The sequence below is a fragment of the Sinocyclocheilus anshuiensis genome, unplaced genomic scaffold, assembly GCF_001515605.1.
Source record: "Sinocyclocheilus anshuiensis isolate Anshui unplaced genomic scaffold, SAMN03320099.WGS_v1.1 scaffold385, whole genome shotgun sequence".
NCBI classification, from domain to species: domain Eukaryota; kingdom Metazoa; phylum Chordata; class Actinopteri; order Cypriniformes; family Cyprinidae; genus Sinocyclocheilus; species Sinocyclocheilus anshuiensis.
Window position 1 is genome coordinate 1,076,414 of NW_015539876.1, and position 26,505 is coordinate 1,102,918.

Genomic DNA, 26,505 nt, shown 5'->3' on the forward strand with positions numbered 1-26,505 from the left:
ATCCAAGATCTGACACTGAACAGCTTTTACATCTTTATATGTGGTTCTGATTTTTAACAGTTTGTAAAATAGATGTTGCATCTCAGTGTTTTTTTTTCTTCTCAATTACACATTACATGATTTTTCATCATTAAATCATGTAGAAAAAAGTTTTTACTCACTCTAACCATGCAGATAAATGCATAAAGAAAGTAAATGCATCAGTGTTTACTGTAAAATCTTTCCAGAGTGTGACACCACCACTGTTGTTGTTTCTCTTTAAATAGAAAGCAGTTTCATTATTTGATCCACAGTATGACAAACCTCTTACCGTCATTTAGCCGTAACTGGATATACAGGGACAGACCAGTTTATTTCAAACCCTAAATAGATACTAAATGTGAGTGCGAATAAACCGAAGGCAACCTGATTTGATCAGTCACTTCTCAGGAATTTAGGAGGAGCTTTGTCAAGTTAACCTAATTACATATTTAGACACACTGACTTTCCTTTGGTTAGCAAAGCAAGACTCCAGCCACTTTTTCTTTACAAGCAGGGTCTGAGGGTACTGATGCAATAGATCTCGCAGTTCCTGAAAGAGAAGAAAAAAGGAGAAGAATAATGCATAGAATATTGCTGTTAATAAATCTAGCCAAAATAGTAGTATTAATAACTATTAGTATTAGGCAAATTAAAACCTCTTTAAAAAGTTAGCTGTGATTGTACTACCTGTGCATGCACAGGACTTTCCACCTCTCCTACGATATGAGTGACATGTGAGCTCATGAGATCCTCCTCATCACCGTCATATGTGCAGTAACGTTAAAGAGTAAACTATTAGCTCAATTCAACACCAACAAGCTTTCTTATCAATAAATGTGATATAGACATGTCGGTGTGGTATAGTGGCTTGTTGGCTTTGTTGAAGGTTCACCATTGTTTTTGTTTTTTTGTTTGCATAGGAACATTTTGGTAAAGATGGAATGTGAAAGGATATGCGATAAGGTAGCGGGTGAGCTGCTTCTTCTCTGTAGCAGCTATGTTGTAGAAATATACATAAACATCTCTCATGAAATCAGCCAGTCCTGGTGCGCCTTGACCTTGATGTGACATAGTGGAGAGTTTTGGTGACTTTGTAAGGTTTTCACTGTTACCAAGGGGACTGGAGGAGTGTAGGGAGTCTAGGGACCCAGATGGCGAGGATGCTGCTGGGTCTGAGGCTGAGTGTGAGGTTGATGGAGTAGTTGTGCATGTGGGGGAAGAAACTGTAAAAGAGTGTGATGTGGCTCGTTTATAATAGTAGCTGAAAAACAAGTCAAGGATAACAAAAGATACTCACTGCTGTTTCTAAAGGCTCAATATAATTTAAACAAAATCGAAAGCAAAATCAGGAAAAAACAAAGTTTGTTTAGAGTTCGTTTCGGGAGTTCAAAACAGTTTATTTCCAGAAAATTTTGCTATGGCTGATTACCACCTTCGAACTACCATTACATTTACCATTTACAATTACATAACAGGTAGCTGTGCTCTGGGGGTCCCCCTTTTGTGGCATGAAAATCTTCTCTGGTTTATTTCTTCTGTTCAGTCTGTTGAGGTCAGGTAAAAACACACTGGAGAGCTGCTTCGTAGTAAAATTGAAGTTGTAATTCTAATTGAAAGTGACGCTAACATTGTTTTTTCAGGTTTAATACTGTAAAGCTGCTTGCTTTAAAGCAATCAATTTTATTTAGTGCTATATAAATAAATGTGATGAGATCTGACTGGAGGGCCAAACTGTAGAGCTTGTGCAAACATATCCACGCCACTATTATTAGATGCTTTCTTCACTGCTGTTTGCCCATCAATGTCATTTTTGTTGTGTTTATTTTGTTATTGAGCTGTTTTTACTAGCATGCAGTTTCTAAAAAAATTTGAATAATCTTTTCAGTTCTTTTCGGGTAGGATACATAAATGTGGAGATGCCTTTGGTAGCCAGGTGCTTGCGAATTAGTCTCTCTGTACCATACCAGTTGAAGCCTTTAGTGGAGTGACCGATTCGAGGCAGATGGACACTTGCTATTGAAAAAAAATAAAAATACAGAAAATATTAACTAAAAAGACATTTACAAAGAACATGTTTGTTCAAAGCTGAAGTGCTTTTAAGTAGAGCGCAGAGTTTTTAGAATGGTGCTGTCATGTACGAGACTCAAATGCAACGGACAAATACATCCGCCCAGTGTATGTTTACACAGAAAAACTATGGAAAAGCAGCGTAATCGAATTCAAACACAGTCTGTGTAAAAGACTCATAAGGCATGATCAGCCATTTAAAATGACAGCTGTTATATACATTGAGTGAACTTAGGTTTTAGTACAGGTTTGCAGCACAGATGTGCACTTCAGTGGTAGCTGTTATACTCATCTACAGTGGGTATAGAAAAGCCCCACCCCCTTTAAAATAATCACATTTTGTTGCTTTGCAGCCTGAAATGAAGATGAAAACTGTTTTTGTTTGATCCAGCTGTATTTACTCAGTGCAACTTATAACATCCAAGTGAAAAATATAACACCAACATGTCAGAATATTAAAAAAAAAAAAACAATCACCGAGTTGGAAAAAGGATCACCCCCCTTTTGCTTTAATTACAGCATTTAGTCTGTTGGGATTAGTCTCTACTAACTTTGCACATCTAGACTTTGCAATATTTGCCCACTCTTTGCAGAACTGCTCAAGTTCAATTAAATTTGATGGTGACCGTTTGTGGACTGCAGTCTTCAAGTCATTCCACAGATTTTCAATGGGGTTTAAGTCTGGGCTCTGACTAGGCCATGCAAGGACATTCACCTTTTTCTCCTTCAACCACTGTGTGGTCAGTTTTACTGTGTGCTTTGGGTCATTGTCATGTTGGAAGGCAAACCTTCTTCTCATTGACTTTCTGGCAGAGGGCAGCAGATTTTCCTTAAGAATTTGACAGTATTTTTCCTCATCCATTTTTCCTTCTATCCTGACAAGTGCTCCAGTTCCTGCTGCAGAGAAACACCCCATAACAGGATATTACCACCTCCATGCTTTACTGGAGGAATGCTGTTATTTGGATGGTGAGCTGTATTGGATTTCCGACAGGTGTTTGGTGTTGAGGCCAAATAGTGCAATTTTAGTCTCGTCTGCCTCAAAATCTTCAAGGTGCATTTTGGCAAAGCTCAGTCGTGACTGCATGTGGTCTTTCTTGAGGATTGTTTTTTTACCAAATACCTTCCACTTCTCAATAATAGACTTCACTGTGCTTCTAGGCATTGATAAAGCCTTTGAAATTTTTTTGTATCCATCTCCTGACTTGTGCCTGTCCACAACTTTATCCCGGAGATCTTTTGACAGTGCCTTGCTACCCATAGTTAATTGTTTGCTTCAGTTGCACTACCAAGAACTGAAATGCTCCAGGAAAGCTATTTTCATGCTGAGCTAATCAAAATGATCACAGCTGATCACAGTTGAAAGTCAAATGCCTTTGTGTGCCATTGAGAAGGTGATTAGCTACAACTGATTGAGTTTACAAGGCATTTTTAGGAGGGGGTGAACCTTTTTCCAACTCAGTGATTCAGTTTTTTTTTCCTGACATGTTGGTGTTATAACTTTCACTTGGATGTTATAAGTTACACTAAATACAGCTGAATGAAACAAAAACTGTGTCCGTCTTCATTTCAGGCTGCAAAGCAACAACATGTGATTATTTTAAGGGGGGGGGGTGATTCTTTTCTTTACAAACTGTAATAGATTTTCAACCCAAGTCATTTGTTTAAAAGGTGAATAGAGGAAGCCACGTCATTGCAACCAACTAGTTTCACAAATGAGCGCAGAGTACCCTTCTTTTGTTTGGCATCTCTGTAGATCTTCTTGAGGCCCTCATCCAAGGTAGTGAGCCGAATGCCTGACAAATTGTTGGCTTTATCCCTCTGCTGAGCAACTATCAGTGCCAGCTAGAGAAACAGGAGGCAAAAATGATTAAATAAATTAATGATTAAAAATAATTAACAGCAGTAAAGTAAAGACATAAACAGCTTGCCGACTTACGTAGTCTCTTCCACTGAGCCTGGACTGTTTGTCATCAATAGGAAAAAGTAGAACATTCCTCAGTTCTAAGTCTGCAACACACAATTATCACTTTGTAATTTATACATTTTGTTTGCTTCCCTTAAATTTTGACTCAATCAATTATAGAATGGAACTGATGTGTGTTTGAGTAAGCTGTCATTACTAAAGATATTTACTTATTTAGTTTATTGGTATTGGTCAATATATTGGGTGATACTGGATATTGAATTGTGCATGCTCGATTCAGCCTATTTTTAGATTGAATTTACCTTTGAAGTCAACAAACATTCACTGAAAATTAAAAAATCTTATAATTTTATAGCATTGTTAAATATACAATACCATTTAAAAGTTTGGGGTGATTAAGAATGTATTTTTTAATACTTCTATTCAGCAAGGACGCGTTAAATAATGTTACAAAAGATTTCTATTTCAAATAAATGCTGTCCTGTTATGACAACTCTCAGAAGATTTTAGTATGGTTATGGACAATGTTAATATATTTGGTCTTGGTGGAATAGATCTGCTACACTGCAGCTGAATTGCTTCTGCTGTTGGTTATTGCTGTTGTTGTTGTTTATTGCTGCTGCAAAGCAAGTACAGGAACTTGCTACTGCCAATACATATGCCGATACAGTGCTGTGAGTAAGACATACTGCTGTTGGACAAATGGCTTATAAAATAACCCGTAGCAGATCTATACAGGTGGAGCTGGGGAAGGTGGAGGGTTTCAGAGGAACTCAGAGGAAAGCACTCTGTGAAATGCTCTAGTGAATGCTAACCAACCATTTAAATGTAAAGCAGCAAGCTCATTGGCTGCGTATGCAACATGACCAAATCAGCTTGTGCCAAGTAGTTTAACTCAATGAATATCATCAGTTTGCATTAAGGACCCATCAGCCTGCGCCATCTAGAGTTTCATGACAGAACTTGGTATTTCTTTTGAACACTAAAATTTTGTGTTTAAGTTAGTAATATATTTAGACAATATAGTACAGAATTGTGCTACAATCTGCTAATAACATGAAAATTGTTATCGGTTTATCTGTATTTGCCAGAATTTTAATAACAGTGCATTCCAATTCTGTATCCCTAAACCACAGAAAAGTAATTTTGCAATAAAACAAGATCATAAATGTCTATAATCACCCCAGTTTAGAGCAGAACTACAAATCAGCATTGTTCATTATTATGTGAGAGGCGTTTTGGTTTACAGTAAGCTGTTCTACCTCAAAAGTAAATACTAGCTTTATAGCTCGGATACCACAAACTTTGCGAAATCCCCAACTCTTAAACTTCACATTAATGGGTATTAAATCAAAGCTATAAGTTTTATGAACAATTAGCTTGCATGCAACATAATGAGCTGTGAACTGGATATTGATTTTAGTGTGGAATATTTGTTTTGACAGCATGAGTTAGACCTGTCTCAGTAAACAGGAAAGGTTTGTTACCTTCCATGACGCCAGCCAACTCGTACTGCTTCTTCGGCTCGTCTGATCTGAGCTCCAGTGCGGTAAACAATCCTCCTCGGCCCCAGTGTCCAGAGTCATCTACACCAAATACACACATACACAACACATCATGCCAAATTAGCATTAAGCTGAGATTGTTATAAAAAGGCCCCATATCTGTTAACATGTTGTGCAGAATAATCATTACGTTGACAGTGGCGTTCTGACAGCGAGACATGTCTGTTACAGGCGAACTTTGCCACACCGTTGTTTTTAACAGAATTTATAAGAGACGTACCAACACAGTGCACAATGATGGCATCCCCTCGATCAGCCTGAGGGTGAGTTACATCACCCAGCACATAGCGAATGGCTGTGTGATCCGAATCTGTGGAGCTCCAGCTGACATCATCATCTTCATCAGGCTCCATATCCTCACCCTCACTGTCAACTTGTGGCAAGCACAGCGATTTGTAGCCACACGATTCCCATCTTACCATCCTGTCATTGAAGGATACACATACACACAAGGCTATAAAATAGACATCCACAAGAACATACAATAGATATACTATATACTGGTCAAAAATATGCAACAGAATGCCAGAAAGATTTTTTTTTACTTCTTCTTGTAATTTAGTTCTTCCTGTTGCTTTTTTCTTTCCTCCTGTAGTTTTGCCCTCTTTGCAGCAGCTTATTGTCTCTTTTGACATCTTTGTTCCAACTCTGATTCTGTAAGAGGTCTCTTCTTCCTCCCTGGGTCGATCAAGGGCCCAGACAGTGACACCTGATGGGCAGTGACAATCTTTTAATTTAGTTTTTTGTTTGTTTTAGTTAAAAATAAGTAGATAAATAAATGCAATAAATAAAAAGAAAGATAAAAACATTAATTATTATCTATCATGAGAGAAAAAAAATGACAGCAATCTAAATATTTCCCAACTAACAATCGAAACAATTTAATTTGCATTATACACCACTATTCAAAGATTTGGGGTTGGTAAGATTCTGTTAATGTTTTTGAAACAAGTCAAAATACATATACTGTACATATATAACACAAAATTTTTGAATGGTAGTGTAGCTTTTAAAATAAGTTACCCCAGCTTTATTACGAAGTGCGCGGCCCTCCTTCCCAGCATCCTCTAGTTCAGCTAACTGCTTCTCAAGTAACAGTTCAAAGGCCTTCTCATCCTCAGCACTGGGGTCTTTAGAGTAGTCCTTACCCTCGAAGTAGTACATGTGGTCTGGAAGTCAGAAAAGACATTAACGGATCATTTAATTTTCAAGTGCCAGTTATAACAAGATTACTGAAAAGAAGCTAAGTGTTGTACTTTGACCCTGCATGTCCTCATCTTCTTCTTCATCGCTCTCATTAAGCTTCACATGCTCTTCATCTGTTAGCCATCGGCCATCTTGAGACTGCCCCAGGATCAGCCTGAGGTCCACGTCTTGAATGGAGCTCTCCTCTGATGACAGCAGCTTATCCACACCAAACTTCAGGATCTCACTCAACTAGATTGGTGGGGACGTAAATGACAGAATACTGAGAATTATGTGCAGTTTCACAAGAAGGGAAACCACAAGTACACCAACAAAAATATGAACCAGGAAACAGGGCAAAGTGATGAGCTTAAGAGATAAGGACATGTGACTCTCTCCACCTGAAGACCAGAAGCTGCAGATTGAGCCTGGTCCAGCAGAGAAAAACGTCCCTCCTCAATCACTGTGTGAGACGTAGTTTAGACACAGCACGGGAATAGATTATATCTTCTACAGTATCTCTACCGAGGAACCGGATAACTTTAACAGGCCTGCAAGCAAAAAGAGAATTTATCTACATAGTCTTGCAGAGTGTCTTTAATGGGGACATTTAATGCATGTTAATGCTGCTCTGTGCCATACAATGAAAGTATATGGTGATGGAACAACCTAAAATATGCATTTTGCCAGTGGAATACCTTGTTTGGCCAATCCTGTGGGCTCTGGCTGCTGCTTGTAGGTCATTCTGTGGGTTGAAATCACTGTCCACAAATATCACAGTATCTGCTGCTGTTAGGTTCATACCAATCCCTCCTAAAAACACAAAAAAGTTTGGGTATAGAAAGATTTTGAAAGAAGTCTCACCAAGGCTGCATTTATTTGATCAAAAATACAGGTAAAAAAAAGTAAATGTCAGTGGAAAAATAAAATGTTACATTGAAAGTAAGGCTGTAATTGTAATCTGAACAGTTGAGAAAAAAATTGTATAATAAGATGAACCGAATCTCTATCTCTACATCACAGTTTTTGCACCGCCATCTCATACAGAGACACAGTGGTAATGCATGGCCTCAATATTTATGCATTATCTCATCACAACTTTCAGTTTTCAGTTACATTACATTACAGTTACAGACAATTTTGCAACCTGGAATGGTATTCAGATATAATTCTCTAATAGTACAGTAACTAATCAAAAAAAAAAAAAAAAAGATTTGCACTGCAGTTGATTATAGAGTGTGATGGTGTGAATCTTAGATTGGCTTTCCTAGACTGTGAACTCACCAGCTTTGGTGCTGAGGAGGAATATAAAAACATCTTTGGTGCTGAAGTTTTTGATAGCTAGGTTACGTTCCTCTCCTCGGACTGAACCATCCAGACGCTCATAACTGTAACCTGCAGAGAAGTAGGAGGGCCCAATCAGAGCTGGCAGTTACATAGCCGGTAGCACATTAACACTCATGCAGCAACAAACACAGGATGTGATACTGAACCCACATCAAGTGCTCTAGATCAGAGGACTAGATTACTAGGAGAACATGTAGGGTAGAGTTACATAAATGATCCAAATTGAGAAGAAACAAACATATGCAGACCTACCAAAAGTTTTTTTTAAATAGACTTTGTGCACAGGCAGCCTTGTACTCTTCTAGGTTCAAAAAACTGTCGTCCATAAAGTGCGTTGCACAAATTCGAACATCTGGGTTGTGCTGTTCTGTTGTAAATAAATCTTAACCTTTCCTAATCGCATCTACTTCCGGAAGGCCAAATAAAGTGATTTTGCTTTCGTACTGAAACACAGTGTCTCCCTGACATGGCTGCATCAACACTACTGCGTTCCTGAAACCACGCCTTCTTTCTTTGCGTGCACATTTGGGCGGCATTATGCTACTATTTCCACATATTGACATAGATATGTGGGGGCGTGTTAGAACGAGGCGTTTTAGGCAGGCGTGGCTGACTCTTAACTTTTATAAAGAATATCTCTTTGGATTTGAGACTTTAGTCTTTGCAACTTTACAGATCTTCTTTATGCACCAAGGAGCTTGTAACACTCCAAAGAGAAAGGAAAAATTGAAATCTCATCATATGACCCCCCCCTATAATATTTTTTAAAATAGAATTGATTTTTGTGAAGGTAAAGGTAAATTACTCCAGTCTTCAGTGTCACGTGATACTTCAGAAATCATTCTAATATGGTGGTTTAGTGCTCAAGAAACATTTCTTATTAATATCAATGTTGAAAACAATTTTTGCTGCTTAATCTTTTTGTGGAAACTGTGATACACTAGCATTCAAAAGTTTGGGGTAAGAATAAAAAAGGGAATTAATACTTTATTCAAATAAATTGATCAAAAGTGACAAAGAAATTTACAATTTTACAAAAGATTTCAATTTTAAAGGGCACCTATTATGCAAAATTAACTTTTAAATGTTGTTTGAACATAAATGTGTGTCAGCAGTGCGTGTACACAACCATCCTATAATGATGAAATAATGCTCCACCCTCTCCTTTTTTTTAATCTCCATAAATCATAAGCAGTGTCTCAGAACAACCCGTTTGCAGAATCTGTACAATGTGACGCCACATTTTACAGGCCTCGCCCATGACTGTTTAGCAGAGAGTGATTTTCGCTGCTTTCACTTAATACACAGATCTAATATAACCATGCGATTTCTTTCCCAGCTGTTCACCTTCACAGACATAACCAACTGTGTTTTTGTAATTTATGTGTGTTTAACATAAACTTGTGTGTATTTGGCAGTTTAAGCACAATGAAAGACATGAAAGATAATTTAGTTTAGTGCTCACATGCTGTGTGACAGCCACTTTGGCCCTGTCCCAAATGGCACACTTCAAGTACACTTTCGGTCTTCAGGACTCACAATGGCCACTGCGTGCGCGTGTCCATTAAGTCCACGAGACCGTAGGGTGTCCCATTCCTCATTTTAGCTTTCAGAAGGGCACCCCCTTTGCGGCCGTCATGCGCCCTCGATGCGCACTTTTGCCGAGCCCAGACTGGGGCGATGCACGAAAACAGTGTCTTTCTGCTTCCACTCAAAATAGGCATTTTCAAAATTATATAATAAATGATGATCTGTGGGGTATTTTGAGCTGAAACTTCACAGACACATTCTGGGCACACCCGAGACTTATATTATATATTGTAAAAAGGGGCATAATAGGTCCCCTTTAAATAAATGCTGTTCTTATGATTTTTTTTTTTTTTTTAATTCAAAGACTCCTGACAAAAATGTATCATGATTTCCACAAAAATATGAATGTTTTCAACACTGATAACTGATGAGATAAGATAATAACAATTACTAATAATAATTGATAATAATTAACAATAATAATTGATAATAATCACCAAATCAGCATATTATACCAGTTTGCTAGCGACAGGAAAGTAACTTTAGGTGAGCAGCACACACCCCTCGTGAAAATACACCAGCATGGTGTCCAGCAGAGAGAGCTTTCCACTGGCCTCCACTAAATGCTCCCCCATCTCAAACAGTTCTGGTTCCACACCTTACATGAAAAAGGTGCGGAATAAAGACAGTTAGTTGTTTTTATTTTGTCTGACCATAGAAAAATAAATAAATAAATAATTTTAAAAAAATCACAAAAAGTGAGAGTGATTACCATCAAACAAATACGGATGGTCCACACATTTCCTGAGCTGCATTAAAATGTTCAGAAGTTGGGTCTTAAGAGTTTTGATCAGTCCTAAAGGCATCTGAAATTATTAAAATGAACACTCATCCTTTTGCTAAAGTATTCAGTTTTGACTGTTGTAACAGATGATTCATGTTGGGGAAGACTTACCAAGGTCTCTCATCAGAATGGCTTTATAGTATCTCTTCTGAAGGGCAGACAGCCCATGAAAAACCACGAGTTCTGTCTTCTTGGGCAGTTCGGCAGCCACCTCTGCTTTAACCCTGCGCAACAAAAAGGGCTGGAGCACTCGATGAAGCTCATCGGCTGCAGACAAGAACAACCATGTTACAAACTCACACACAAGGTCACCCGAGTCCAAATAATATGAGAATTTATGATCTCTATCATCTGATAGCCTCAAGCAAATCTAACAGGTGAGTCAAGGAGAGAGAGCATCTAATCTACACCAGGCTGGCATTGCGAAACTGACACCTTTTTATGCTCTGCCATGTTTGTGTATCTGAGGTGTTCAGTTTGGCACCAAACCGGTCCAATTTTCCTGTCTCACTTAGATCTGTTTGATCAGTGCTTTTGTGATAAGCAGTCACAGCACTGTAATTTTCACCACAAACATCAATTACATTAAACCAGTTAAAGAAAAGAGCTTTTAAAAGCATGACTGTCTTACCACAAAGCCTTTAAGGTCAATGATGGCAGTTAATTGCTGAAACATTTGCTGAAACCAGCAGCCGTAAGTGTTAATAAGGGTGGTGGCAGACATAAATTATCTTCCAGCGCTAAGAGTTTGATTTTCACACTGAAAGTGCAAAGGTTTGTGCTGCCATACCAAGAGCAGGTTCAGTCTGTACGTCTGCGTAGGCACTAACAAAGTCCTCAACGGCTTCAGGCAGAAACAGACTGGGCTGGATGAAGGTGAGGAGGGAAAAAACTTCTTGCAAGTTATTCTGAATGGGGGTGCCTGTCAACAGCACTCGAAAACCCACTGTAAACTGAGAAGGCAGATGTCAGATGGCAGTTAATAGCAGGGGAAAGCTGAAAAATTGACAAGCAAGGCTAGGTTTATTATCAGGGGTTTTACAGACTGACAGTGACTGTAAAAGCAATGAAAATGCAATCGTGTAACCTCTCTGAGGGTTTGGTGCAGCAATGATTCCTGGTTCTTCAGCCGGTGAGCCTCATCGACAACTACAATCTTCCATTTCCAACTGTGGAAAGAGAGTGGAGTGGTAAATTTAAATATGAATTGAAATATGTAGTCACAGACACCAATAAACTTATAATTATTTTTATGTTATGGCTGATAACTGATAAATGTTATGTTAAAGATATTAAAATTCTACACTATTTTGTCTAAACAACAACAACAACAAAAAAACACTACAAACTAAAACCAAACTTTTAAAGGCTTCAAGTTACTAAATTATTAGTATTTTGCTTTTAAAGATTAGATGACCGCAAAGTGCCTGCAAAACCAAGGAAGGCCAAGTATGTTTATTGCAGAATTTTACTTTCAAAATATAATTTATAGTGTAAATTATAAAACTTTTTTTTGTAATAACTATAAAATTATTCTTTATTGACAAAATGTTATGATTATAAAGTATTAAGACAAAGGTAGAGAAAAGCAGAAAACTAAAAATTTAACTCAAAACTACAGCTGAATTTAGGTATAAAAACAATATTTATAATGTACAATTTAGCAATTTGCTAAATGCTATTATTAGTAATTTAGTAATTAGCTTTTACAGATTACCTTTACATGAGTGTTAATGACTGCAAAAGCTATATATGGTAAAAAAAAAAAAAAAAAAACTTTAATGCCACCCAAATAACCAATTTTGATTTTTAATTACGTGCAAAAAGCCTGAGTAGCAGAACTGAGGAAATATTGTTATTTATATAAGTTTTCAAACTATATCTCTTTACCAAAACAGCAAAAAGAAAAATTTAAGATGATTACCTTTTCAGGTAGCTGGCATCCTTGAGGCACATCTATTAAATATGATTTAAAAAGATTTTTGGAATGCAACCCTCTGAATGCAGTTATCACAGACCTATTCTCTGAAAACAGGTGCACTAACCTCATAGGTGGTGAGAAGAACATGAAAGTGTCGGTCATTCTTGAGCTCTTTCTGGAGCTTTGCCCTTCTTTCGTTATCTCCAGTGTAACAGACCACAGACAGACTGGGACAGAAGCTAAACAAAAAAATAAAGTAAGAGAACCTTAACTAATCTTTCATGTTAAGTTGGATTCAAGGAAGATACTAATTCTTCGTTTATATGCTACTGTCTCCATCTAGTGACAGTGACAACACATTGTCTTTCATGTAAAATCAGTTCATGCTGGAATATTCACACATTCATAAAGTGGCATATTGTTTCACAGTCCTGCAACAGTAATAAATCAGTAGGCTTTATCTTTAATATGCCTTCTTTGTAATCTAAACTGACCACTCAAGTCTGACCGTATACCAGCATCCCTTACCGTTGTACCTCGTCTCCAGTTCTCCAAAACAGATAAGGGACAAAGCACAAGGAACGGTCCGTTCATCTTAAGGTATCCTCGAGCATATGCCAGCAAAGAAATGGTCTACAGCAGAGGATGGCATCTCAGTTATCTGATACCTGACATCTTGGAATAAATCTCTGACTTAAAAGCAAGCATTATAAGCAAGGTAAACCCATCCCATTACAAACCTGGCAGGTCTTGCCCAGACCCATCTCATCACCAAGGATGCAGCCCTGCTGGTTCTTCATACACTGTGACAGCCACCTCACTCCATCAACCTGATAAGACCTCAGATGAATTGCTGTTAGGAAGGAGATAAAGCATTGCAGTGTTGTTCGTAAGAACACTTTTAGATTTAGAGTATTCCAAACCATAAAGTGGGCATTCAATGCATTTCTTTTTCACTGGTTAAATTAATGTTCCACATGAAAGCCAACACTGCCCAAACATTCTGAATGATGAAATAGATGCCATCAGCTCTAAAAGTGAACTTTGAGTATACCATGCAAAAATGTACTAAACCAAATGCAAGTAATAAAAATTATAATTTCAAGTACAAGTACTCAGTTTCAATCGTGCTCATTAGGTTGAAACAAAGCCACAATATGAAATAAATGAACGCAGTCCATAAATACTTTAATTATATTACACATAATTTGTGAAACATTTTCAGGCACAAAATCTTAAATGGCACACAAATACTTTGCTGTGTTTCTTTTAAACATATTACAAGGAGCTCTCAATTCACACACCTCCTAGTCCCCATTTTTTCAGGTCACTCTCCGTTAATTCCGATTTTTCCTTTTCTGGTAGATTGCTTTTGACTGCTCGAAGAAATGTTGACATTGTTGTGGTTTAATTACGTTCACATTAAGCCTTCTATCTTTAGACACTTCAGTCAAAAAGGCTACTGAAGTTATAATAGCTTGCCCGCGCCAGAGTTTGACGTGAACTTCGTAGTGTTGGGTCGTTCTTGAACGATTCGTTCATTTTGACTGCATTGGTTAAAGTGTGTGGGGCTGTCACGTGAGGAACGAACGACTCAAACCCAAAGACTTGTCAGATAAGAGGTGAGGTGAGCTAATCATAGACTGAAGACCCAGGTAAACAATTAATTAATCTTTTCTGTTTCTTATAGCAGTTTTGTATTGTTTGTAGTGTGATCAACGTTTGCGTAAGTAGTAGACGTATTAGGGAAGTAACACGTGACATTTTAATTATATTTTGCTAAAATGAACGAAATGACTCGAAAAAAGATTCGTTAATTTTGCTGAACGAGACTCAAAGGTCCGAGTCGGTAAAATGATCCGAACTTCCCATCACTAGAATTTAGGCATGACTACTTCCTGCAACAGTGAGTGGGCGGGTTTCAAAACAGAGGTCGTCCAATGACTAGTCGGCAATGCAGACACGTACTTTAAAGGCGCCATTATTAAAAAAGATAAATACGTTTACACACAAACACAAATGTAAACCCAACAAAAGCCACAGAGCTGTACTGCTGGGGCCCGTTCTTCGTACGTTGCTAACTCACTTAGCTGGATTTGATTGTTGACGATTTGGCATGATCTTGGATTATTTGGGTCTTCAAAGCTCATCCCGGAATACATGGGAATCATGTAAACAATTTAAATAAAATAAAAACACATTTCATTTATCTATTATAACATTTATGTAGTTTTGTTCGCTTGGCTGTTTCCTTGTAAAAGTCCAAAACTTTGTCAAGTTTTTCGTCAGGTGTCTTATTTAATTATATGATGTCATTACGTTGCTGCCGCCAGCCAATCGCTGCATTGCTGATCGTGGTTTCGAGTATCGATCGATACATAGCCCCTTTTAAACCAATCCATGAACACGCAATTATCTCAGATAACTCAATCCAGCCATACTAATCATCAACAACAGGTGTGTTCGTAGAACCGAATTAGCCAGATCCTGATTAGCGCGATGATATCAGCTTGGATGTGACATTTCATCTCGGATGTAATAAGCAGTGTTGGGGGTAATATATTACAAGTAACGCAAGTTATGTAATCATATTACTTTTTTCAAGTAACTAGTAAAGTAACGCATTACTTTTTAATTTACAAGAGAATACCTGAGTTACTTTTTCAAATAAGTAACGCAAGTTACTTTTTTTTTTCAATTTATTGATTGACATAATGCATTACTTTTAAAAGTAACTTTCCCCAACACTGGTAATAAGCGATATACGAACAACGGGCCCCAGGTCTTGAATTCACAAAATCCAGACAAATCATCTGTGATAGTGTCAATTACAAAACAATTTTTAGATATTCACACACATACACAGTTAACTGATAAAACTAGTCTTTATTTACAGGTTGTTATCATACAATATTAAGACGACAAAGGTAGAGAAAATTTAAAGTGCAACTTTCAAAAGCCACCTCCAAAATATTTGATTTTATAAATATTAATTTTAAAGCAGGCCTGTAACCTTTTCTGATTTATAACATGTTAAAACACATTCAGTAGAACGCAGACTTATTCTTTACGTTCAGATTTAACAAAATGTCCAACTAGCCATTACAGCAATGTCCCATTGTGCCATTCTGTCAATGATCATTTGTGGATCCTGAAATCACAGAATACTTGAGCAGAAAGTTCCTGGAGTGGTGAAAGGCCAAACCCCAGCTCTTCATTTCACACACATGTTGCACAGCATGGAGAAAAACTTCAGGACGGCATCTCTGGTTAAGGTAAAGAGAGTATGAAGGCCTTAGAAAAGAAGTCTAGCAGACTCTAGATTTTAAAACAGCCAGGTCCAATTTAGCCTGTGCTTGATTACTGCTGTCATTTACCAGAATAAACTATATTTAATTTATATTTGAATACAATAAAAACCACACATTCATCAGTCTGTTAATATCTGTATTACTGTTAATTCGATATTTTGAAATCACAAAACATAACTAACCTTGCAAAAGGAATGTATGACAAGCTATACCTATAGAGAAGAAAAATTCAATTGATAAAATGTATTTCAGTACAATATTAAACTGGGTGCTAAGCTACTTATTTAAATAATATGCTTAAAATATATTTACTACACAGCATCAAGGAAACTTACCATGCAAATGCAAGGACTTGCAGAATGACAAACAGCAAAGTGAGTGCAAAGATCTTCCACTGTGGTACAGAGATCAGTGTTAAAAAAGCATCAAATAATACTGTATCATCTGATTCAGACTTAGTTTGAAATCTACAGTAAGGATAGACTAGAACTCACCCAAAAAGCTGCACAGAGTGTGAGAACCAGACATGTCTGTAGGCCACAAAATAAAAAGTGGAACTCTCAGTACCCATTGCTAAGCTGGTCAAAAATACTGTATCTATAATCAGAATCTGTATTCGCTGTAACTGGAAGATTTCCAAAGGATGCACATGAGCTAAAATAATAATTTTTCCAATGGTTGGTGCATCCAACACATTTTTGAGATGGCACTAATTCTAGGAGAAATTTAAAAGTCATTTATTTAAATACAACATGAATTTTACTTGCAAAATCAGAAGTATATCCAAATCAAACATGAGATATTTAATGAGGAAACAGAATCCATGGCGGGACTTCATTTTATCAATAAGAAATGTATTGGATCATGAAAATTCTTAACATTATTGATGATATTATTATGAACATTTTAGAAATGTGCACAGATGATCTGCTCATAGTAACACCAGGATCATGCAATAAAAAAAGAGTAAATTTTGATTTCTTACTGACTTTAAATATTTTCATGATTTTGTATGAATGTTGTACAATTAGTCATCAATAATAAACTTGTCAATTGGCATTGCCTTTGCTTCAAAGGGTTAATAGTCTGAAATTGAAAGACCCAACTGACATATATGCATTATTTTTACAGTCAGTCCAGATCCTCATTTTTGGTTTTATATGAGGATATTAGTGTGTGGAAAATAACTCACTATCATAACAACTGTAGCAAAGGCTCTGGTCTTGTCACACATGTTCAGCTGTTTCACTGGCCCCATCAGAAACATGGTGCTGGGGGTAGGTTCAAATTAAACAGTGAATTCATCAAAATGCAATAATAAATAGTTAGAGCATTTAAGTTGCAAGTTTTATGACTTACCTTACTAAGGAGCATATGTTGCCAAATGTGTAAAACACAATGAAGAGAATCAGCCCTACTTTAGGAATAAACAGGCAACATACTCCATGAGAAAAAAAGGATGGTTATTAATATAATGAAACATACTGATTTTATGCCCTCCCCCAAATAAAAAGTTTCAAAATGTGAAGTCGTCATATCAATACGTGCAAAATCAGCATCATATTATTGTTTATACATTTTTTAAATATTTTAAAAGATCCTAATTAAGAGCTAATAGCAGAGCACAAGGACAGTCATTTACCTGCAGTACATTTCTGTTGTCGTTGTTTCCATCACGACCACCCAGAACCGCTCTGAGTTTGTCCATTACTGTACATTCAGTTCTCTTTATTAATTGAATCGGTTCACTCTAAATCCCTGAGAATGTGTTGTATCATCGTCCAGCTGGCATTCGCTTGTCATCATACACGTGTTACCTTCACCTTTTGGCTCCCTTCATTGAACATGATTATCACCTGGTGCTCACGCACGCCACCTACTGGTACTTCACAGGTGCACGAAAAGTGGCTTGGTTCAGAGCATGAATAAAGATGTTTTTTTTAAAGGGGTCATATGATGCGATTTCAATTTTTCCTTTCTCTTTGGAGTGTTACAAGCTCTTGGTGCATGAAGAAGATCTGTAAAGTTGCAAAAACTAAAGTCTCAAAAATAATGTTCTTTTTAGCAGCATCATATGACCCCTTTAAGTATTAATGGACCACTTTTTTGAGAGACCCCATTTCTTTCCTTTCCTTTCCTTTCTCTTTTAGTTGGGTCATATGTCTATATTTATATATTATAAAACATTGTTTTAAACATTTTTTTAATGTTTTATTTATTATTGTTCATTGAGAGAATATATATTTGGGTAAAAAATGCCAGCACATGGCAAATAAAAAGCATTTAACATTAATACACTCTTATACACTAATAAAATATTTTATTGAAAAAAATGTATTTATTATCAAGTCAAATTAAATTAAATCGATCAATAAATGCATGTGATAAGATACTATAATTTGAAGATTCCACATACAATGGCATTTTTTCAGTCAAGGTAAAGAATACTATGGCATAAACAAACAGCAGACTAGCTGAGGAATTGTTATGGCTGACAAGAATTATCAAGAAAATACAAAAGCATCATTCATTTGATGATTAAAAAGTGTCTTACACACCTGCAAATCTCAGAGGCATTAAAATATAACAAATTTAAGCATGTAGATCATATAGTACCCACTAAAAGCATGATAAAAATATTATATTATTTGTCCTTTGTTGACAACATAAAATACTGACAAGGCACATGAAAAAATCTCAAATTTACACAGTATTTTGTCAAAGATAAACAATGCAATGACAACAAAAAGTGTACATAAAGACTCAAAAATAATCAATACATCATATGTGACCCTGGAGCACAAAACCAGTCTTAGGTTGCTGGGGTATATTTGTAGCAATAGCCAAAAATACATTGTATGGATCAAAATTATTGATTATTTTTTTATGCCAACAATCATTAGGACATTAAGTAAAGATCATGTTCCATGAAGATATTTTGTAAATTTCCTACTGTAAATATATCAAAACTTAATTTTTGATTAGTAATATGCATTGCTAAGAACTTCATTTGGACAACTTTAAAGGCGATTTTCTCAATATTTGGATTTTTTTGCACCCTCGGATTCCAGATTTTCAAATAGTTGTATCTCGGCCTATACTGTCCTATCCTAACAAACCATACATCAATGAAAAGCTTATTTATTCAGCTTTCAGATGATGTATAAAACTCAATTTCGAAAAATTGCCCCTTATGACTGGTTTTGTTGTCCAGGGTCACATATTTGATTGACTTGATGCAAACATGTATAGAAAATAATCAAGTTTTAATTAATTTATTAGAGTAGGTTGGTCCTGAGGTGCATCAGGGAAATAGGTGGAGTGGAGTAGTGAAATAAAAAAGGAATGACCACACAAGATAGCAGACGGCATGGACAGAGAGTTGTAGCTATCACTGTAGTGATCATACTAGGAACATGAGTGGGAGATATAACACTATGGCTCTTGAGATTTACTTAGAGTCACTTGTTATAGTATGATGAAACCGATCTTGGGAAGCAAGACTGTCACTGTTTGTCATCTCCCATCTGCTCTTCAGGAAATTAAGACAGAGCTAATATTTAGTGACAATGCATCTCTGTTCATATCTATCGCTCACTCGCTGTCTCTATAATTTTCTTTGGGTTCAGGTCCAAATGTATTTGGATGCTGGCTTGAACATGTAAGGATGATAAATACTCATAACATCTCGTCTTCAGACTCTACTTCTTTCTCCCTTGGTTTCAAAAGCCCCATTTCCATGGGTGGCATCCTCCTTAGTCTGGAACGCACAGCACTGGAGGGAGAACAATGAAGGAAAATGAGAAGGAACTCAATGAATCAAGCATACAGAAAGGAAACTTCAGTAAAAGTATTATTTCATACACTGTAAAAAATAAGTGTAATTTTAACTGTAAAATTTTGTAAAAACGCTACGGAAAAAAACTGTTAATAGGTTAACAGTAAGTTCCTGTACTATATACAGGGAAAAAATGTAAACTATTGTTCAAACGTTTGGCTGCATTTAAGCACAATAACACAATAAAACAGTAATATTGTGAAATATTATTACAATTGTACTGTTTTCTATTTTAATATATTTAAAAATGTAATTGATTCTTTTGATTACAAAACTGAATTTTCAGAAGCCATTACTCCGGTCTTCAGGGTCACATGATCCTTCATTCTAATAGGCTGATTTGGTTCTCTAGAAAGATTTCTTATTACCAATGTTGAAAACAGTTGTGCTCCTTAATATTTTGAGTATATACATGCTAGTTTTTTAACATTTAACCTAACGAGTCCTTGCTGAATTTCTTTTAAAATAATCATACTGATCCCAAACTTTTGAATGGTAGTTTATGCTCCTTTATGTCTGAATGTCATGTTGGAATGAATAGAATATGTCGTGCTCACCAGAGAACAGACAAGTAAACTACAGCTACAGTGAGCAATGCAAACGCTAGGTGCCAGCAGTAGCATAATGTGACAAAGATAGCGTTGTCATGGTCTGTCCGATCCCATTTCACTTGACTGGGTGGGTACAGCACAAAGCCAATCTAGAAAAATACAAGAATGAGGGTTAAACAGTGTTGAGTCAAAATGACTTGCACATTTACGTATGCACACACACACACACACACACACACACACACACACACACACACACACACACACACACACACACTAACCTCTCTGTGCCCTCTCTCTTTCAGGGCGCCTGGCAGGGCTGTGGAAGAGCTTGGCACGGCCACAAGCATGTGTGTAATTTTATACAGGCATTCCATTCTCATTGCATGCCAGCTCACACATCCACCATTTATGTGGAAAACCTCCAGAAGGCAGATAAAAGCTTGTCCAAAGATGGCATAGAGAAGAAGGGTGTGCACATGGACATCAAGCATATCTCTACCATGGAGATGGTAAAGAAACAGAAATCCTGCAGGAGGCAGACATGTGCTGAATTTTATTGTATGTTGAATTATCACAAACAGAAAAAAATAATTTGAAGAGTAACAAAGAGTGCTCAGTTCGGGTAACAGTTCACACATTCTCCAACATTAAAAAACACATTTATAAAATACTCTTTTGCATCGTATTTTTGGACCATTTTAAAAACAGTCTGAGGAAAAAACAAGATCCTACCCTCATTAAAGAAAGCAAGACCCAGCAGCATCCGGTCTAAGGCCAGCGGGGCGATGTCTGTGCTGTGGACAGTGAGAGATATGGCCCCTGCGATGGCAAAGAACAGGTACATGGTGGTGTGCTGCCAGTTCATCAGCTGCTCCCAGTGCTGAGTGGAAGAATCATATAGCTGAAATTTGGGACCACCTGCTAAAAACTGCTCTGCTAACATACCTGTGTAAAGGACAGAAGAAAACTAGTTGAGTGAAAAATAATAATAAAAATAAATAAACTTGCTTTCATAAACTTCCTAAATGGCACATTATAGGAAGCCTAAAGTAAACTTAAAATGTAAAGCATTAAAATATTAAAACAAAACAAGGATTAAAATAAGTTAAACATTAAGACATTTCTTATTTTAATTCACCCTCAACAACTGTATTTTTTCTTTGAAGAACCAGGGTTCCCACTACTTGAAAAACTGAGGAAGCCCAATTACAAAAGTGTCATATCCAGACCTGAAAAAGTTTATGGGTAGCTGTGATGAGTGGGGCAGGGCCGAGAGCCGTGGGAACGGAGCGAGGCCGGTGGAGTAAATGCTAATGCACGACACCTGCGCCACTCACCGGTTTCGAGTCCCACGGAGGAGCTCCGGAAGGATAAACGGAGGAGTGACGACAGTGTTGGACGAGAGAGGACCTGGCCGAGGTTTTATTTTGTGTTTTGGTTCTGTTTGTGCGCGACAGTCGTCCGCGAGGGGCTGTCGCGCTATTTTGTGTTTATTTTATTATTAAAGTTTTCTTTAAATGTTTGCCGGTTCCCTACTCCTTCTTCCCGAACTACTTCCCGGGAGGAAGGAAGGGACACGCTGCCAGAGATCCATCGCCGCTGTGGTGAGTCCGCGGTGCCATCGAGCATGGCGGAGCAGTCTGCCGCCATGGAGGCTCGAGGCGGTGGGCTGGAGTGAGTTGGCGGGGGGGGGCGGATGGCGGGAGGTTCCACAAGCCTCCACGGGGGTTTCCCCATTCAAGCTCCTCTGGTCGTCAGCCCCGCGGGATGCTTGACGTCATTAGAGAGGCTTGGGAGGAGGGGCCTTCAAACAGCCGTAGTGAAATTCAGTATGTCATGGACCTCCGAGCAAAACTCCACACTCTGGGGTGGCTGTCTATGGAGAATTTGCTCCAGGCTCAGGACGAAGTCGACTGTACAACAGGGGTACGCGAGCGCGGCAATTTACACCGGGAGAGAAAGTGCTTGTATTACTTCCAACGTCTAGTTCTAAATTACTCGCGAAGTGGCAAGGACCTTTTGTGGTTACACGGCGAGTGGGGGATCTCGATTATGAGGTAAGGCGAACGGACATTTTCGGCAGAGGAAGATCTCGGACCGGAAGCGGCTGTCAAAACCCCGGCCTGGTCCTCTCTCGTCCAACACTGTCGTCACTCCTCCTTTTATCCTTCTGGAGCTCCTCCGTGGGACTCGAGACCGGTGAGTGGCGCAGGTGTCGTGCATTAGCATTTACTCCACCGGCCTCGCTCCGTTCCCACGGCTCTCGGCCCCGCCCCTCTCGTCACAGTAGCTTTAAACATTTTATGAATATACATTTTTCTAGCTATGCCAAGCTCTAAAATCTCTGTGTAGAAATGATGAGTAAAGTATTATTATTATTTTTTTTTTCCTTATCCTTAGCTAGTACATTACAAACAACTGGAAAAGTCATGGAACCTTTCAGGGCTCGACAATAAGGACTGCCCGATGGCCCGGGACCAGCGTGAAAGACGTTCGGGACAGTAGACGGATTTGTCACTTGCCCGATCGGGCCACTGCAGCGTCATCACTACTTATCATTTGCCTGTGTTTTTAAGACTTGTTCATTTAAAAATTCAAGCGATTAAAAAGCATTTGGGCGCGAAAGACAACTACATTCAGTACTCGCGCGCTGTGTTCTGTGTGAACAGCGCGCACACAGACAGCCGCGTGAGCCGCCTGAACGGGCAAATACAAAAGTATATCAAAATACCCGCCCTGGCAAGTAACTTTGTAGCTTTAACAATGATTAATCTATATTGAATTTATACACTGGAGTAAGTTACAGATGCACCGATGTACCGGACATTTTTTGTTTTGTTTCAGACTATCTTCTGTTCCATGCTTGCGCAACTACAATCATTTCCCCAATGGCCATTTGTGTGGAAATATTACGTTATTATTATACTTAAGTCTGTAAATGGGCGTTAACAGAGGCCAGAGATGCTGAAGACGGACACAAAGAGGAGAAAATACTGTAGCAGGCAGAACAAGATCACTGTTCACGATGCACGAAATATAGGAAGAACATCCAAATATTGATTTTTATATGAATGTGTTTCTGAGGGGAACGGAACTGACTGTTTTCAGAAATGGCGTTTTCTTTTCATTTTGTCTCCGTATGATGTATTTAAATGAGTGTTAATATGCGCAGCGCTGCTGTGTTTACAGCTGTAACCAAGGAAACGCTGTATCACTGTACCATAAGCGCTGTCTGCTGTCAGAGAGTGAATCTGCGTCTCATTCAGCCCACCTGCTGTTTCTGTTTCATACAGATGTTTTCTGTAGCACAATTTCACAACGCTAGTCAGGTTATTCTGTTTTTGCTTCAGATTTTGAAATTATACAGTCTAATATAAGTCAAACATTGCACTTTTTTCAATTCATGATTAAAATGCAAGAAAGATCAAGGTGCAACACAGAGTGAAGAATATGCAAATGTTATTTTATATGTGATTTTTCAATTTCTGTACCTGAACATGTACAAACATAAAAACCTAAAGCATCATTTCACTTCTATTTTTGTGCTATAGGCCTATATTTAATTGTGCTATTACTTGTAATTTGTTCATTTGTTCTTATTTACTGGCTGTCACTTGTCTTTAATGTTTAAACTTTATATTTATGTTTATTTTTGGCTAGTGATTTCTGCTCTGGTGTCGAAATTGAAATAGAGAATTGCACAATTTAATTGGTATCTAAAATATTGGTGTCATAAAAGCTTATTTATTAGAATACAAGATAACAGATCAAAAACAATGATAACGGCAACTATTTAATTAATTGTGGCAGGGCCAGTGAAAATGTTGGCAGGGCAAGTAAAAATTTGAACCACTGGCCCGGCTGGGCCAGTAGAACAAATCCTTAGCGTCCCTGCCTTTGAATATTGTTGTTGACAGTGGTGGACCTTGGAGTCAAAATTCTTGAGAACCACTGATCTAGACCAGCTAAATAAAACATTAATACCAAAGGAGAATTAATACATAAAAAAGTATACAACCTACAATTTAATACCAAACTCACCTATAATAGAAAATGATAAAATGACAGCTCCTTCTATGATTTCTATGCAGCGTTGGATAGCTCGAGATGCAAGTCTGCCCGCACCAGCACTTTTATTCCTGCAGGTGGTGTACAAAAATGTCTGCTTTGCAGCCCACCACAGGCCTGTGATCAGGAAGAAACATCCAGGCAATGCATGGCCTTTAAAACTTCCCATGATTTCCTAAATGTCCTGGAAATCAGAACAACAATTTTATTTAATAATAATATAATAAAAACTACAAAACAAAAATATCTCATAATAATTATACTTCATTATATCTAAAAATGTGGCAAAGCAAAAGACAGTGTTTACTGGACACACTTAAAGACAAAATAGGAAACTCTGCAGTCAGAGTCTAACAGTGCTAGACAACCAAATACTGCATATTTATTTCCACCCTGAACAAATAATTCCACACACAATACACTGCAGCGGTTAAGGAAATGTCAGAGATACAGTACAAATCAAAAAATGCAGAGGAAGGTGCTACGAGCTCCAGGCGGCCTAATGAGGGGTCCAGGTGTGTACTGAGTTTAACATTTAACTTTAAAGATCGATAAAATCTACTTTTGTTTTTTTTTTAGCTTCTAATCAGTTAAATATAAAAGTAATCCAAACAAAACAAAGGTGTTTTCTGTTCCTCTGTCCTCTTGTGGAGGATGATTTCTGTAATATTTAATCAACAGGCTAATCAGTACTTGGCCCTGATCTCATTCAGGTCCCATGACATTCAAAAGGAAGGCGATCATTACTGCCATAATCAGTGTGTAATCAGAGTGTGTCCTTGAGAACATGACCTTTTATCACATAAATGTCTCCTTCTGTTTACAACTGCTTTCAGAAAGTAAGCTAAATTCAAACATGCGAAAAGGACGCCGTGTAAGAGCAGAGACAGCAAGCACATAATGATCAAATGAGGAAAAAAATATCACAGTTATGTAATAATGAGAGTTTGAGACAAAACTGAGATTCTTATTGCATAGACATTTTTTTTTTTTGCATATGCTGTTCTGTAATGGCTTATTTCAATGGAATGTCGCATAGATGTTCTTTTTAAAATGAACTTTAAATTGTCATCAATTACCCTCATGTCGTTCCAAAGCAATTCCCTTTTTGAGAAGGAAGAAAGAAAGTCATAATAGACATGAGGGTGAGTAAATGATGACAGGATGTTCATTACTGGGTGAACCATTCCTGTATTTTATTATGCACTATGACATTGAAAATCATGGCAATGAGAAGCGTTTCTGCAGCTTTAATCGAATCAGTCTTTTAGTGGTCTAAACACTCTGTTCTTCAGGATGCTCTGCTGTTACCATAGAGACTGAAGCTTTGAGAGTCTCTCCGGTGAAGAGGCCCGATCCTTTCAGGTATTAATGACAACATGAACGACATTATTTGGAATTGTACATAAAAACAAACAGTCATTTTTGTAATACTGAACCAAATAAGGAAAACCACAGTGCAGTTTTACAAAGAATAATCATAAAAACGACGTGAAAATATGCTATAACAACTGCATGTTTCACGATAAGATGACGGAAGTAGGCTTTTTAAATCGTTTAAAAACCTTACCTGAAAAACGAAACACGCACCGTTTTCTGTGGAAGACTATTAACGTCTCGATTTTATAAACAGCTTCACATATAATGTTTATTGAGGATAAAGGTGTGCTGTGTTCACGCTTTATTAGGCTCTCAAGAAGACGTTACACTAAAACACCCATCTCATGCTATGATATAATGATGTTTTCTTTTTTATTCACAGTCTTATAGGGAATATAAAAACAGTATTCTAGTTAATTACACATATGGAACAGTAACGTTAATTGCGTTAGCTCGCCACCTACCGCTAGGTCCGTTGTTGTTTGATGTATTGAGAAATAAAAGTGGAAAAAATTACTTAATTCGGGGAAAGTGGTCTGTATTATGAATTAAGAATATATAGTTGATATCTTACCTTATAGATTGACCAAATAATGGGTATATTCTTGAAAATATTAAGAAGAAATCTCAGAGTCGATTTTTTTTTCTCGAGAGAGAGACTATCATCTGATGCTGTAAAAGTTCACTAAATTCTTTCAAACATCCTCACACGACTCTTCTTCGTCTTGTTTCAGCATCGTGACTGTTTATTCCATCAGGTACTAGCACATTAACAACTTTTTCCACTTTTCCAGCTGTTTCACCACCAGATTTGAGGGTTTATCTTTTTCAGAGCGTCTCCTCACTGGAACCTCCCATTTCATGAAACGATTGGTTCATGAAGAGACCAGACGTCATTGTTTCGAATTTGATTGGGTAGCTTACCTGTCAATCAACAGTTGGTCTCT

General features: G+C 37.5%; 2 protein-coding genes and 1 pseudogene across 2 annotated transcripts; all 3 read right to left on the reverse strand.

Annotated features, from left to right (window-relative positions):
• Positions 1–909: 909 nt before the first annotated feature.
• Positions 910–12,777, reverse strand: LOC107685331 (chromodomain-helicase-DNA-binding protein 1-like; annotated as a pseudogene).
• A 2,528-nt stretch (positions 12,778–15,305) lies between these two features.
• Positions 15,306–17,558, reverse strand: LOC107685332 (vesicle transport protein SFT2B-like). Its single transcript, XM_016481882.1, has 7 exons — positions 17,345–17,558; positions 17,078–17,159; positions 16,911–16,989; positions 16,213–16,248; positions 16,054–16,112; positions 15,901–15,930; positions 15,306–15,673 (listed from the first exon to the last, which is right to left on the reverse strand). The coding sequence occupies exons 1-7, from the start codon at positions 17,424–17,426 to the stop codon at positions 15,622–15,624; spliced, it is 420 nt and encodes a 139-aa protein (XP_016337368.1). The 5' UTR covers positions 17,427–17,558; the 3' UTR covers positions 15,306–15,621.
• A 2,850-nt stretch (positions 17,559–20,408) lies between these two features.
• Positions 20,409–26,380, reverse strand: LOC107685333 (transmembrane protein 45B-like). Its single transcript, XM_016481883.1, has 5 exons — positions 26,133–26,380; positions 24,152–24,362; positions 20,843–21,055; positions 20,506–20,636; positions 20,409–20,426 (listed from the first exon to the last, which is right to left on the reverse strand). Exons 2-5 carry the CDS (start codon positions 24,345–24,347, stop codon positions 20,409–20,411), a joined length of 558 nt encoding a protein of 185 aa, XP_016337369.1. The 5' UTR covers positions 24,348–24,362; positions 26,133–26,380.
• Between the last annotated feature and the right edge of the window lie 125 nt (positions 26,381–26,505).